The sequence below is a fragment of the Hemiscyllium ocellatum genome, chromosome 4 (assembly GCF_020745735.1).
Source record: "Hemiscyllium ocellatum isolate sHemOce1 chromosome 4, sHemOce1.pat.X.cur, whole genome shotgun sequence".
Lineage (NCBI taxonomy): Eukaryota > Metazoa > Chordata > Chondrichthyes > Orectolobiformes > Hemiscylliidae > Hemiscyllium > Hemiscyllium ocellatum.
In genome coordinates this window covers 7882788-7896360 of record NC_083404.1, presented here as the reverse complement: position 1 = coordinate 7896360, position 13573 = coordinate 7882788, and the positions used below count along the sequence as shown (strand labels likewise).

At 44.9% G+C, this 13573-nt stretch overlaps 1 protein-coding gene across 1 annotated transcript in view; it reads right to left on the bottom strand.

Moving 5' to 3' along the window:
• The window catches only part of prex2 (phosphatidylinositol-3,4,5-trisphosphate-dependent Rac exchange factor 2), a 358894-nt gene that overhangs the window by 187117 nt on the left and 158204 nt on the right, over window positions 1-13573 (bottom strand). Inside the window, exons 20-21 of the mRNA XM_060824113.1 lie at window positions 10333-10469; window positions 6152-6269 (exon numbers count right to left, since the gene is read on the bottom strand). Coding sequence (XP_060680096.1) covers window positions 6152-6269; window positions 10333-10469 — 255 coding nt within the window. The remainder of the gene's footprint in view (window positions 1-6151; window positions 6270-10332; window positions 10470-13573) is intronic.

The window sequence follows — 13573 nt, the reverse complement described above, 5'->3', positions numbered from 1 at the left end:
TTTGCCAAATAGTCATAAATCCTATCCCTCAGAATTCTTTCCAAAACTTTGCTGACCACAGATGTAAGACTGATTGGTCTGTAATTGCCAGAGATTTCCCTATTACCCTTCTTGAAAAGTGGAACAACATTTGCCTCCTTCCAATCGTCCGGTACGACTCCCATGGAGAGTGAGGAGCAAAGATCCTCGCCAGCGGCTTAGTAACCTCCTTTCTCACTTCCCGGAGGAGCCTAGGATAAATCTGGTCTGGCCCTGGGGACTTATCAATCTTAATGTTTTCCAAAATTTCCAGCACATCAACTTCATCAATTTTGATCTCGTCAAGCCTGTATCCCAGCTCCTCTAAGTTTTCATTCACAAGGTCCCTTCCCTTGGTGAAAGCCAAAGCAAAAACTCATTTAGACCTTCCCCTATCTGCTTAGACTTCGTGCACAAGTTCCCTCCACTATCCCTGACCGTTCCTACCTACTCCCTGATCATTCTATTATTCCTCACGTACGAGTAAAATGCCTTTGGGTTCTCCCTAATCCTTCTTGCCAAGCCTTTTTCGTGCCCCCTCCTGGCTTTCTTCAGTCCAATTCTGAGCTCCTTTCTAGCAAGCCTGTAATCCTCGAAAGCTGTGCTCGATTCTTGCCCTCAACCTTATGTAAGCTGCTTTCTTCCTTTTGATGAGAAGCTCCTCTGTTCTTGTCATGCAAGGTTCCTTAACCTTATCCCTTCTTGATTGAAAATGTGTTGCTGGTTAAAGCACAGCAGGTCAGGCAGCATCCAAGGAATAGGAAATTCGACGTTTCGGGCATAAGCCCTTCATCAGGAATGATGAAGGGCTTATGCCCGAAACGTCGAATTTCCTATTCCTTGGATGCTGCCTGACCTGCTGTGCTTTAACCAGCAACACATTTTCGACTGTGATCTCCAGCATCTGCAGAACTCATGTTTTACCCTTATCCCTTCTTACCTGTCTCAGAGGAACAAATTTGTGCATCACTCGCAATAACTGCACCTTAAATAGTCTCCACATTCTGCTGTGCCCTTTCTGTGGAACAATTGCTCCCAGTCTGTACTCCCCAACTCCTTTCCGATAGGGTCATAATTTCCTTTTCCCCAATTAAATACCTTCCCTCAGTAACTGCTCCTTTCCCTCTCCAAGGCTATTATAAATGTGAGGTAATTGTAATCACTGTCACCAAAGTGCTCTCCCACCGCGAGATCTGACACTTGTCCTGTTTCGTTGCCGAGCACCAAATCCAAAATGGCCTCTCCCCTCGTCAGCCTGTCCACATACTGAGTAAGGAATCCCTCCTGAACACACCTGAAAAAAACAGCTCCACCCAAACCATCTGCACTTAGGAGGTTCCAGTCGATATTGGGAAAGTTGAAATCACTCATAACAACAACCCTGTTACATCTGCATTTTTCCAGAATCTGCCCGCCTAGGAGTTCTTCAATCTCTCTGTCCTGCTATTAGGTGGTCTGTAGAAAACCCCCAATGTGGTGGCTGTTCCTTTGCTGTTCCTAACTTCCACCCAAACTGACTCAGTAGACAAACCTTTCTCAACAACCTTTGTTTCTGTAGCTGTGATGCACTCCCTGATTAGCAATGCTACACCCCCTCCTCTTTTTCCACCCACCCTGTTCTTTTTAAACATTTTAAACCTGGAACATCAAGCAACCATTCTTGCCCCCGTGAAACCCACGTCTCCGTTATGGCCACAACATCGTAGCCCCAAGTACTGATCCATGCTCTAAGTTCGTCACTCTTATTTTGGACCCTCCTTGCATTAAGGCAGACACACTTTAACTGATCCCTTTGTTTCATCGCATGAGAAACCTTCCTGATAGATTCACCACATCCTGACACTGTCCCGTCTGCAACTGACCCTGTCTCAGACATGTGGCTCTGATACCCATCCCCCTGCCAAATCTCACCCACTTCAAAACTACCCAGCAGTCCTTTGCTCCTCCCTCACACCTCTCAGCAAATGGAGGTCCTGTGCCTGAAGTAAGTGTTATTGATACCTCTCATTATTTTATAAACTTTTATAATGTGACATCTCAACATCCTACCCTGCAGTGAAAGAAGTCCCAGCCTTTCTTTATAATTCAAACCTTCCACACCCGGCAACATCCTGGTAAATCTCTTCGGAACCTTCTCCAACTTAATAACATCCTTATTATTAAGTATTCAAATCAACAAACTTGGATACAGTATTCAAATAAACAAAACTGATAAGCTATTTAATTCTGTAATTCTAACTGTGATGGTGCATTTTGATAGTTATCTGTTACCAGAAAGTTATGCTTATCTGACATCACGTACAATGAAAAAAAGTCACAACAAGGGTCACTGAGCACAGGAGTCAGCCGGTAACCCTGAAAACATCCAGCTGCATTCAAATACACACACAGCCACCTCTGTCTTTCCAAAACACCCATACATTAAATCTAAACAGAAGGTTAAACATTCAAGAATTTTTTTTTCTTACTGTTGACAGATTAAAACATATAGCAAAATGGTGCCAACTTCAATACATAGCGAATTTTACTCACTGTTCACTAGATTTTAGTAGCTATTAATTTAGGTTATGGTTTGAAGATGGGAAGTGAAAATGATTGCAGTTTTATGAATCAAAAGATATGCTTGTGTCATGGCTCTGGGTCAGTATCCCTTAAGAGAAAAGCTCATGATATCATTATTGCATCACAACATGTGACCCGAGGATAGAAAAGCCTCCTGCTCCATCTTACCATGGATCACTTGAAGCATGACACTCTCATGGAAGAGGCTCTTCCATTGCAAACCCGTAGCTTACTATTAGACCAGAGACTATACATACCTGAGGAATTTAATGTTTGTACATAACAGTTGTAAGAAATGTCTTTTAGAGTCATAGACTCATAGAGATGTACGGCACGGAAACAGACCCTTCAGTCCAACTTGTCCATGTCAGCCAGATATCCCAACCTAATCTAGTCCCATTTGCCAGCACTTGGCCCATATCCCTCCAAACCCTTCCTATTCATAAAACCATCCAGATGCCTTTTAAATGTTGTAATAGCATCAGCCTCCAACACTTCCTCTGGCAGCTCATTCCATACACGCACCACTCTCTGCATGAAAACATTGCCACTTCAGTCCCTTTTAACTCTTGCCCCCTCACCTTAAACTTCTAGTTTTGGACTCCCCCTCCCTGCAGAAAAGACCTTGTCTATTTACCCTATCCATGCCTCTCATGATTTTAAAAACCCCTATAAGGTCACCCCTCATCCTCTGCCACTCCAAGGATAATAGCCCCAGCTTACTCAGCCTCTCCTGTAGATCAAACCCTTCAACCCTGGCAACATCCTTGCAAATCTTTTCTGAACCCTTTCATGTATCACAACATTTTTCCCATAGGAGGGAGATCTAAACTGAGTGCAGTATTCTAAAAGTGGCCTAACCATTGTTCTGGACAGCTGCCACATGACCTCCCAACTCCTATTCCCAGTGCTCTGACCAATGAAGGCAAGCATACCAAATGACTTATTCACTACCTTGTCTACCTACAACTCCACCTTCAAGGAACACAAATCTCCACTCCAAGGTCTCTTTGTTCAGCAACACTCCCCAGGACTTGGGCTCTGGGTCAGTAGTCCTTAAATGAACTGCTCATGATATCATTATTACATCAAAACATGTGGCCCAAGAGTATTAAATCCTCCTACTCCATCTTACCACGGATCACATGAAGAATGACACTCGAATGGAAGCTTAATATTAGACCTGACACTCTATACCTGATGTTTGTATGTAACAGTTGTCATAAATGTCTTTTGGACTCTTCAGTAACATAATACACACGAATTGCTCATCAGATAAAATCCCGTGCCGGAGGTGAACTCACACTGTGTCTGCCCGCTAATGTGTGGGTTTGAGTGTCAGTCTGAAGTAGATTCTGAACCATGTTGTCTGGGACTGCAAATTAACGATAATATGGGAAGCAATCATGCTCCGTCTGAAAATTAATAGCAGGAGGTGGAGGTAGGTACTGCAGACGCTGGAGATTAGAGTCAAGATTAGAGTGGTGCTGGAAAAGCACAGCAGGTCAGGCAGCATCCAAGGAGCAGGAAAATTGACATTTTGGGCAAAAGCCTTTCATCAGGAATTCTCCTTGGATGCTGTCTGACCTGCTGTGCTTTTCCAGCACCACTCTAATCTTGACAATTAATAACATTAGTAAGGGTAAAAAATGAGGTCTGCAGATGCTGGAGATCACAGTTGAAAATGTGTTGCTGGTTAAAGCACAGCAGGTCAGGCAGCATCCAAGGAATAGGAAATTCGACGTTTCGGGCATAAGCCCTTCATCAGGAATGATGAAGGGCTTATGCCCGAAATGTCGAATTTCCTATTCCTTGGATGCTGCCTGACCTGCTGTGCTTTAACCAGCAACACATTTTCAACAATTAATAACAGTAGTCAGACCATCAGAAGGAGACAGTCACAAAGAAGATAATGCTGATTGTCAACTGCCATATGATATAAATGATGAGGAGGTGCTGGTGTTGGACTGCGCTGGACAAAGTTAAAAATCATGCAACACCAGGTTATAGTCCAACAGGATTACTTGGATATCCAAACAAACCTATTGGACTATAACCTGGTGTTGTGTGATTTTTAACTTAATACCACACAAACATAGTCTTGTGTAATAAACAAACTGTTTATGGATATACTTGTAAATCTGTGTTCAACTGTAACAGCAGGAAACTTCAAGACCTATAATTACGAGGCTGACTTCCTTCTTGTGTTGTTCCCTGCTAACATCTTTCTCCACCATCATCCTACACCCACTACCCGCACCACCAAACACACCACCCCCCACCAAACTACGCTGCCCCCTCCACACTTCATATCAACTCTGATCAAGAGTCAGCTAGACTCCAAACATTAGCTTGCTCTCTTTCCGTGGATGCTGCCGGACTACTGGGATCTCCTGCATTTGTTGCTTTCAGCTGCTCCATTATTGGCCGGATTATCTGAGGAATGGCAATCTCATGTGGATTGCCACTCGGCCCATCTTTTTTGAAAACCATAGGAGTGAGCTCTGCACTTGATTGGAGGAGAGGCCGCTCAGGTGTCCCTAAATGCAAAGATGGACGCCCATCTCTCTTGAAGCATAGAACTGGCAGAGGAAGGCAATTCATGCAGATAGTCGTCAGATCAGGACCTGGGAGGGGCAGGGGTGGGCCAGGTGAGTGGAACGTCAGCTGGGGATGGGGGTCAGGGTGCCAGCATTGGCTGGATGGGAGTGGGAGGTGGGGTGTTGGTCAGGAGGAAGTCAGCAGTTGGAGAAGGAGCTGGAAGGGTAGTGGGGGTATTTGGGGGGAGGGGGGGCAGAGGCATTTGTTCCAGTGGAGGTGTTCAGGGATGAAGGAAGGAGATCAGAAGCAGCAGTTGGGACAGGGAAAGGGGAGCACTCACCTCCAGGATAGTGTCACTGGCCCAGTGGTGCTGTACTTAGGTGTGTGTGAAAGGTATGTATGTGGTCAGTCTACAAGTTACTCAGGAGTTAGATTACATATTGACTAGAGTTGAGTGTGTGTTGCTGGAAAAGCACAGCAGGTCAGGCAGCATCCGAGGAGCAAGAAAATCGATGCTTCGGCCTGATGAAGGTCTGCAGCATCTGCAGACCTCACTGTCTCCTACAGATTGACCAGTCTAACATTCCCTGAGGGACTCTTTTACTTACTTTCATCAGAACTCGCTTAAGTCTCCAATTTCAATGGACACTTTGGTGGGTTCCCGATCTAGAGTAATTGCCCAGCGGAAAATTCATTTTCCCCCGGCAATTCCTTACCAAGCGTGTTACAACAGGGATTCTGTACGGTCCCCATCCACAACGCCCAGTTACACTGGAATAACAGCTGTCCAGCCAACAGAAAGTCTGGGACCATAGCTCATGAAAAGATTAAATACAAAAAGAATACTGTATCTGTGAAGCATGTCATTTATTTGCACTCTCAGATCTTTTGTTTTGAACAGAGAGAAACTTCAGCTGGAAAAAGCATGAAGTTGGTTTGAGTTAATTTTTGAACCATGAGGAAAAGTGCAAACTGGAGGCAAGAGTGCCTTTAAAGTGTCGCCCTCAAATCATACATAATTGTGACGTACCTTCATTAAATCCGTCTTGTTCCTCACTTTCCCTGGAGGGTGGGGACTTTAAAATGGTTTTCTGTAGCTCCTCCTGGGCATTTTCGATGTTGTTGTACACCCACTGAATAGAGTCTTGCTATAAAGCCAGAAGAGAAATGGAACATGATTACAATTCCTTTTATCACTTTTACTCCACACGTCACAATTGGTTTGCTGTTGCAAGGTAACACCTTTAAAAGCAGACACCCTGGGTCAGAGTAAAAAAGAGGAAATCTGCATATTCTCTCTTTTATTCCTTTTGTGACAGTGTGGAAAACATGTAGGACAAAGACACTTTACAGTCACCATTTTTAATATAAATGGAAAGCCTATGTTGTCACGAGTTTTTTTTTCCCCAGTTGGCAAGTCATAATCATAGAGTTGTACAGCACAGAAACAGACCCTTCGGTCCAACACGTCCATAGCAAATAGATATCCTAAATTAATCTCGTCTCATTTGCCAGCATTTGTCCCATATTCATCTAAACCTTCCTTATTCGTATACCCATCCCGATTCAGTCCATCCAAACACCATTCAAGTAAAAGTACACGACAGGAACTTTGATATGCATTCATCTAAATATATATCCTGTTGAAAGGAAGGGAATACTAACCATGGTCTCTAGAGCTAAGAGCAAAGGGTCTTCATTTGGTGTCCAGCTGACCTCGGTGCATTGTGAAGATCTTGTGATGTTTCTATGTTAACAGACTTATATGAATAAAAATCATTTTTGCTGTTTTGAACTGACTGAGCAAAGGGCCTTTGATCTATTCCCCATTAGCCAAGTAGACAAGATGTTACTTGCATTCTTTATCCATCCAGTGAAGCACAGCTTGTACATGACACTGCACTTTGCAATGAAAACACTTAACAAGCCCAGAAGAAAAATGAAACACAATGCTTAAACACGATCATGTTTCGTGTCTGGTTCTGTTTTTAAGCTCTTCATCATGGTAACAGCGTTATGCAAAAGCCTCAAATTAATGTGCGCACTTGTGTCATAGTTCCTTCACAATTCTACTTCCTGCAACAGCTGCTCAAACAAAATCAATAAAGTCTTTTTTCATGCAACCAGTCTCCAGGCAAAGTTTCCATCATTGTAATCTGTAATTTATTGTCATTCCCCAGACAGGACATCACAAATTGTCAAGCTTCCAAGTGATGAGGGATGAACTGCTCCCTTTTTTGGTTGGTCATGACAAAGCTAATTTACAAACGATCATGACCCTTTCTCTGAGACCAAGTACATTTGTGCTTTGAAAGGAGGCTATTGAAGCAGGCTGTCTTGAGTTGGGGAAAAAGAGAGTTTATTAGTTACTAATTGCATTAAGGACTAATTACACTAAACAGATTAGAAATGACGAATGAGTCCAAAAAAAAACAAAAAAATATACAGTTCAGTCAACGGGTTGTTAATCAAGACTAGATAGTGGAAGGTTGGGTGATACTGGCAGCATCAGTCATTGAGCGGTGCGTTTTGTGATTCTTGGCTTCACAGGTTAACTGAAATTCTTTTATCTGTGACCTTCACAGCATGGGAGTCCACTAACACACACTAACATATCAGGGTTAAAATACGGTTTCAATGCCTATTCTTGTATAGTCCTAAAAGGGGAAAAACACAACCTTTCCGCAATTTGAGACTATCTCAAATTTGAGATCCAGGTGGTTTTTAATCGTCACTCTCTCTTTCAAATGGGTGCTGTTTGATGTTCCCTTGGCACCATCAGGTGTGACAGTCCAGGGTTCCTCTCCACACAGCCACTGAATTTACACCACAGTCATTTGTAGCTATGTGTCCTCTTTTATAAAAAAAACACATTTTGCAATTTAAAGTTTATCAAATCTGCAAACACCTCGGAGTTCTGATCCATCACCATGATACTTAGAGTCATAGAGTCATAGAGATGTACAGCATGGAAACAGGCCCTTCGGTCCAACCCGTCCATGCTGACCAGATATCCCAACCCAATCTAGTCACACCTGCCAGCACCCGGCCCATATCCCTCCAAATCCTTCCTATTCATATACCCTCGTAAATGTTGCATATGTACAAGCCTCCACCACATCCTCTGGCAGCTCATTCCATGCACATATCACGCTCTGCGTGAAAAAACTTGCCCCTTAGGTCTCTTTTATATCTTTCCTCTCTCACCCTAAACCTATGCCTTCTAATTCTGGACTCGCCGACCCCAGGGAAAAATCTTTGTCTGTTTATCCTATCCATGCGCCTCATAATTTTGTAACCCTCTATAAGGTCACCCCTCAGCCTCCAACGCTCCAGGGAAAACAGCCACAGCCTGTTCTGCCTCTCCCTGTAGCTCAGATTCTCCAACCCTGGCAATATCCTTGCAAATCTTTTCTGAACCCTTTCAAGTTTCACAACATCTTTTCGATAGGAAGGAGACCAGAATTGCACACAATATTCCAACAGTGGCCTAACAAATGTCTTTACAGCCGCAACATGACCTCCCAACTCCTGTACTCAATACTCTGACCAATAAAGGAAAGCATACCAAACGCCTCCTTCACTATCCTATCTACCTGCGACTTCACTTTCTAGGAGCTATGAACCTGCACTCCAAGGTCTCTCTGTTCAGCAACACTCCCTAGGACCTTACCATTAAGTGTATAAGCCCTGCTAATATTTACTTTCCCAAAATGCAGCACCTCGCATTTATCTGAATTAAACTCCATCTGCCACTTCTCAGCCCATTGGCCCATCTGGTCCAGATCCTGTTGTAATCAAAGGTAACCCTCTTCGCTGTTCACCACACCTCCAATTTTGGTGTCATCTGCAAACTTACTAACTGTACCTCTTATGTTCGCATCCAAATCATTTATGTAAATGACAAAAAGTAGAGGACCCAGCACCGATCCTTGTGGCACTCCACTGGTCACAGGACTCCAGTCTGAAAAACAACCCTCCACCACCACCCTCTGTCATCTATCTTTGAGCCAGTTCTATATCCAAATGGCTAGCTCTCCCTGTATTCCATGAGATCTAACCTTGCTAATCAGTCTCCCATGGGGAACCTTGTCGAATGCCTTACTGTAGTCCATATAGATCACATCTACTGCTCTGTCCTCATCAATCTTCATTGCTACTTCTTCAAAAAACTCAATCAAGTTTGTGAGACATGATTTCCCATGCACAAAGCCATGTTGACTATCCCAAATCAGTCCTTGCCTTTACAAATACACGTACATCCTGCCCCTCAGGATTCCTTCCAACAACTTGCCCACCACTGAGGTCAGACTCACCGGTCTATAGTTCCCTGGCTTGTCTTTACCATTCTTCTTAAACAGTGGCACCACGTTTGCCAACCTCCAGTCTTCCAGCACCTCACCTGTGACTATCGATGATACAAATATCTTAGCAAGAGGCCCAGCAATCACTTCCTTAGCTTCCCACAGAGTTCTCGCATACACCTGATCAGATCTTGGGGATGTATCCACCTTTAACCGTTTCAAGACATCCAGCACTTCCTTCTCTGTAATCTGGACATTTTGCAAGATGTCACCATCTATTTCCCTACAGTCTATATCTTCCATATCCTTCTTCAACACCTATGATAGGATCATAGAATCTCTACACAGTGGAAACAGGCTGTTCGGCCCAACAAATCCAAACTGATGCTCAAAAGAGTAACCCACCCAGACCCATTCCTCTACATTTACCCCTGACTAATGCACCCAACCTATACATCCCTGAACACTATGAGCAAGTTAGCATGGCCAATCCACCTAACCTGTACATCCTTGAATAGTGGGAGGAAACCCATTCTGACACAGGGAGAATGTGAAAATGCCACATAGCTGCCCGAGCCTGTGCCCTTAGTGCTGTGAGGCAGCAGTGCTAACCACTGAGCCACTATGTCACCACCGTGATGGTAGTAAAGTTTCAGTGCACTTAAATTAATTTACTAAATTCTGATTAGAAGACTAAAGTCTACTAGGACCAGCTAAGTATCTACTAATTAACAGACACACAGATTTAAACTTTATATGTGATCCCAGAAGACGACCATACAATGCCTACGCTACCCACAAAGATATAAGATTTTTTTTCCCAAAATGTAAAGAGTACTACAATATTCTTAACAGATTTTTTATTTAACTGGTTTACTAAAGAAGCAAAAATGACAAAGTGACTTACTTGTGAAGGGCGCTTGTGTTTGCGACAGGCTGTGACATGAGCAATCACACTTGCATGACTCTCTTTGCTGACGTTAATCCCATTTACCTTGATGATGCATTGTCCAGGATATAGACCAGCCACAGCTGCCACAGTTCCTGTATAATAGGGAAGAAAAGGGCATTCCAACAGTTGACCTCGCTACCTTTTTCTCAGATAAATGAAACTGATACTATAATTTCAATTCACTGCAACAAGAAACTGTCAGCATTTGTCTTCATTAGTGCGCAAAACTGATCGCAAATTCTGATATTGGCACACACAATGGCTAAAATCCAGAAGTTGTCTTTCTCCATGCAGTACGCTGCTGCAGTCTTTGAAGTTGCGATCAATATAGCCTCCACTTCACCAAATGGCCTTGTTGAATCGAGTGTAATTAAGCTTTTAGCAGCTTACTCTGTCATAACCAATACTGAACGATCTGTCCCTGACACACCAATGTTACATAAGTTTAGGATTCATTCTATTCTATGAATAGATTCCACAGGTAGTTTAACAAATTAAAACTGATTTTTTTACTTATTTTCTGAAAGGTTTTCGGTATTTCAGTTTCTGATAAGTATTTGACAATTTTGAGGTTCCTCTCTGTAAAATACTGAAAAAATGAAATATTCTTGCATTCAGGTTTGTTGCCCATTAGAATTATTCAATCTCCTTCACTGATCAGTATTTGTTTGTTATCAACATGGATAGGGTTATAACACATCTCTGGGAACTTCAATTGTTCACCCAGATGCAAGGGCCCAGTACTGTGCGATCAATCCCTCTGACCACCCTGTATGATGACTCCAGTATTTCTGGATCCCCAGTAGATTGACCAGAATGAAGGTGGCATGATAATCATTGGGAAATAATTATCCCACATATTGGGAAATTGATGACCAACAGGCAAGTAAACTTGAGAACAACGTTTTTCAAGTCAATGGTAAGCACTGACTCTTCACCGTTGACTGAAAAATCCAAAGGAATACATACTTTTTTCTCTTCAATAGATCAGCAGTGAAAATGATTGTTAATGCATTCTTATACAATCGCTTAATGGATATTATTCTGAACATCATATCAAGAGTAAAACACCAATGAGTGTGAGAAAGTTACAACAGGAAATTCACCAGGAATGATTTAGTTTAAAAAAGAACTTATGCAGTATTTAAATCATAGAATCCCTACAGTATGGAAGCAAGCCTTTCAGCCCATCAAGTCCACACTTACCCTCTGAAGAGCAGCCTACCCGGACTCACCACCCCACCCTATCCCTGTCAGCCTGCATTCTCCATGGCCATTCCACTTAACCCACACAGCTTTGGATTGTGGGAGGAAACCAGAGCACACAGAGGAAACCCACGCAGACACAGAGAGAATGCGCAAATTCCACACAGACACAGTCACCTGAGGGTGGAATCAAACTGAGGTCCCTGGCGCTATATGGTAGCAGTAAAAAATGAGGTCTGCAGATGCTGGAGATCACAGCTGCAAATGTGTTGCTGGTCAAAGCACAGCAGGTTAGGCAGCATCTCAGGAATAGAGAATTCGACGTTTCGAGCACAAGCCCTTCATCAGGAATAAGAGAGAGAGCCAAGCAGGCTGAGACAAAAGGTAGGGAGGAGGGACTAGGGGGAGGGGCGATGGAGGTGGGATAGGTGGAAGGAGGTCAAGGTGAGGGTGATAGGCCGGAGTGGGGTGGGGGCGGAGAGGTCAGGAAGAGGATCGCAGGTCAGGAGGGCGGTGCTGAGTTGAGGGAACCGACTGAGACAAGGTGGGGGGAGGGGAAATGAGGAAACTGGAGAAATCTGAATTCATACCTTGTGGTTGGAGGGTTCCCAGGCGGAAGATGAGGCGCTCCTCCTCCAGCCGTCGTGTAGTTGTGTTCTGCCGGTGGAGGAGTCCAAGGACCTGCATGTACTCGGTGGAGTGGGAGGGGGAGTTAAAGTGTTGAGCCACGGGGTGATTGGGTTGGTTGGTTCGGGCGGCCCAGAGGTGTTCTCTGAAGCGTTCCGCAAGTAAGCGGCCTGTCTCACCAATATAGAGGAGGCCACATCGGGTGCAGCGGATGCAATAGATGATGTGTGTGGAGGTACAGGTGAACTTGTGGCGGATATGGAAGGATCCCTTGGGGCCTTGGAGGGAAGTGAGTGTGGAGGTGTGGGCGCAAGTTTTACATTTCCTGCGGTTGCAGGGGAAGGTGCCGGGGGTGGAGGTTGGGTTGGTGGGGGGTGTGGATCTGACAAGGGAGTCACGAAGCGAGTGGTCCTTGTGGAACGCTGATAGGGGAGGGGAGGAAAATATATCCTTGGTGGTGGGGTCCGTTTGGAGGTGGCGGAAATGGCGGCGGATAATACGTTGTATGCGCAGGTTGGTGGGGTGGTAGGTGAGAACCAGTGGGGTTCTGTCTTGGTGGCGGTTGGAGGAGCGGGGCTCAAGGCCGGAGGAGCGGGAAGTGGAGGAGATGCGGTGGAGGGCATCGTCGATCACGTCTGGGGGGAATCTGCGGTCCTTGAAGAAGGAGGCCATCTGGGCTGTGCGGTGTTGGAATTGGTCCTCCTGGGAGCAGATGCGGCGGAGACGAAGGAATTGGGAATATGGGATGGAGTTTTTACAGGGGGCAGGGTGGGAGGAGGTGTAGTCCAGGTAGCTGTGGGAGTCGGTTGGTTTATAGTAGATGTCTGTGTTGAGTCGGTCGCCCGAGATAGAAATGGAAAGGTCTAGGAAGGGGAGGGAGGAGTCTGAGACAGTCCAGGTGAATTTCAGGTCGGGATGGAAGGTGTTAGTAAAGTTGATGAACTGTTCAACCTCCTCGTGGGAGCACGAGGCAGCGCCGATACAGTCATCGATGTAGCGGAGGAAAAGGTGGGGGGTGGTGCCAGTGTAGTTGCGGAAGATGGACTGTTCCACATATCCTACGCAGAGGCAGGCATAGCTGGGGCCCATGCGGGTGCCCATGGCAACTCCTTTAGTTTGGAGGAAGTGGGAGGATTGAAAAGAGAAGTTATTCAGGGTGAGGACCAGTTCAGTCAGTCGAAGGAGGGTGTCAGTGGAAGGGTACTGGTTGGTGCGGCGGGAAAGGAAGAAGCGGAGGGCTTTGAGTCCTTCGTGATGGGGGATGGAGGTGTACAGGGACTGGATGTCCATAGTGAAAATAAGGCGTTGGGGACCGGGGAAGCGAAAATCCTGGAGGAGGTGGAGGGCGTGGGTGGTGTCCCGA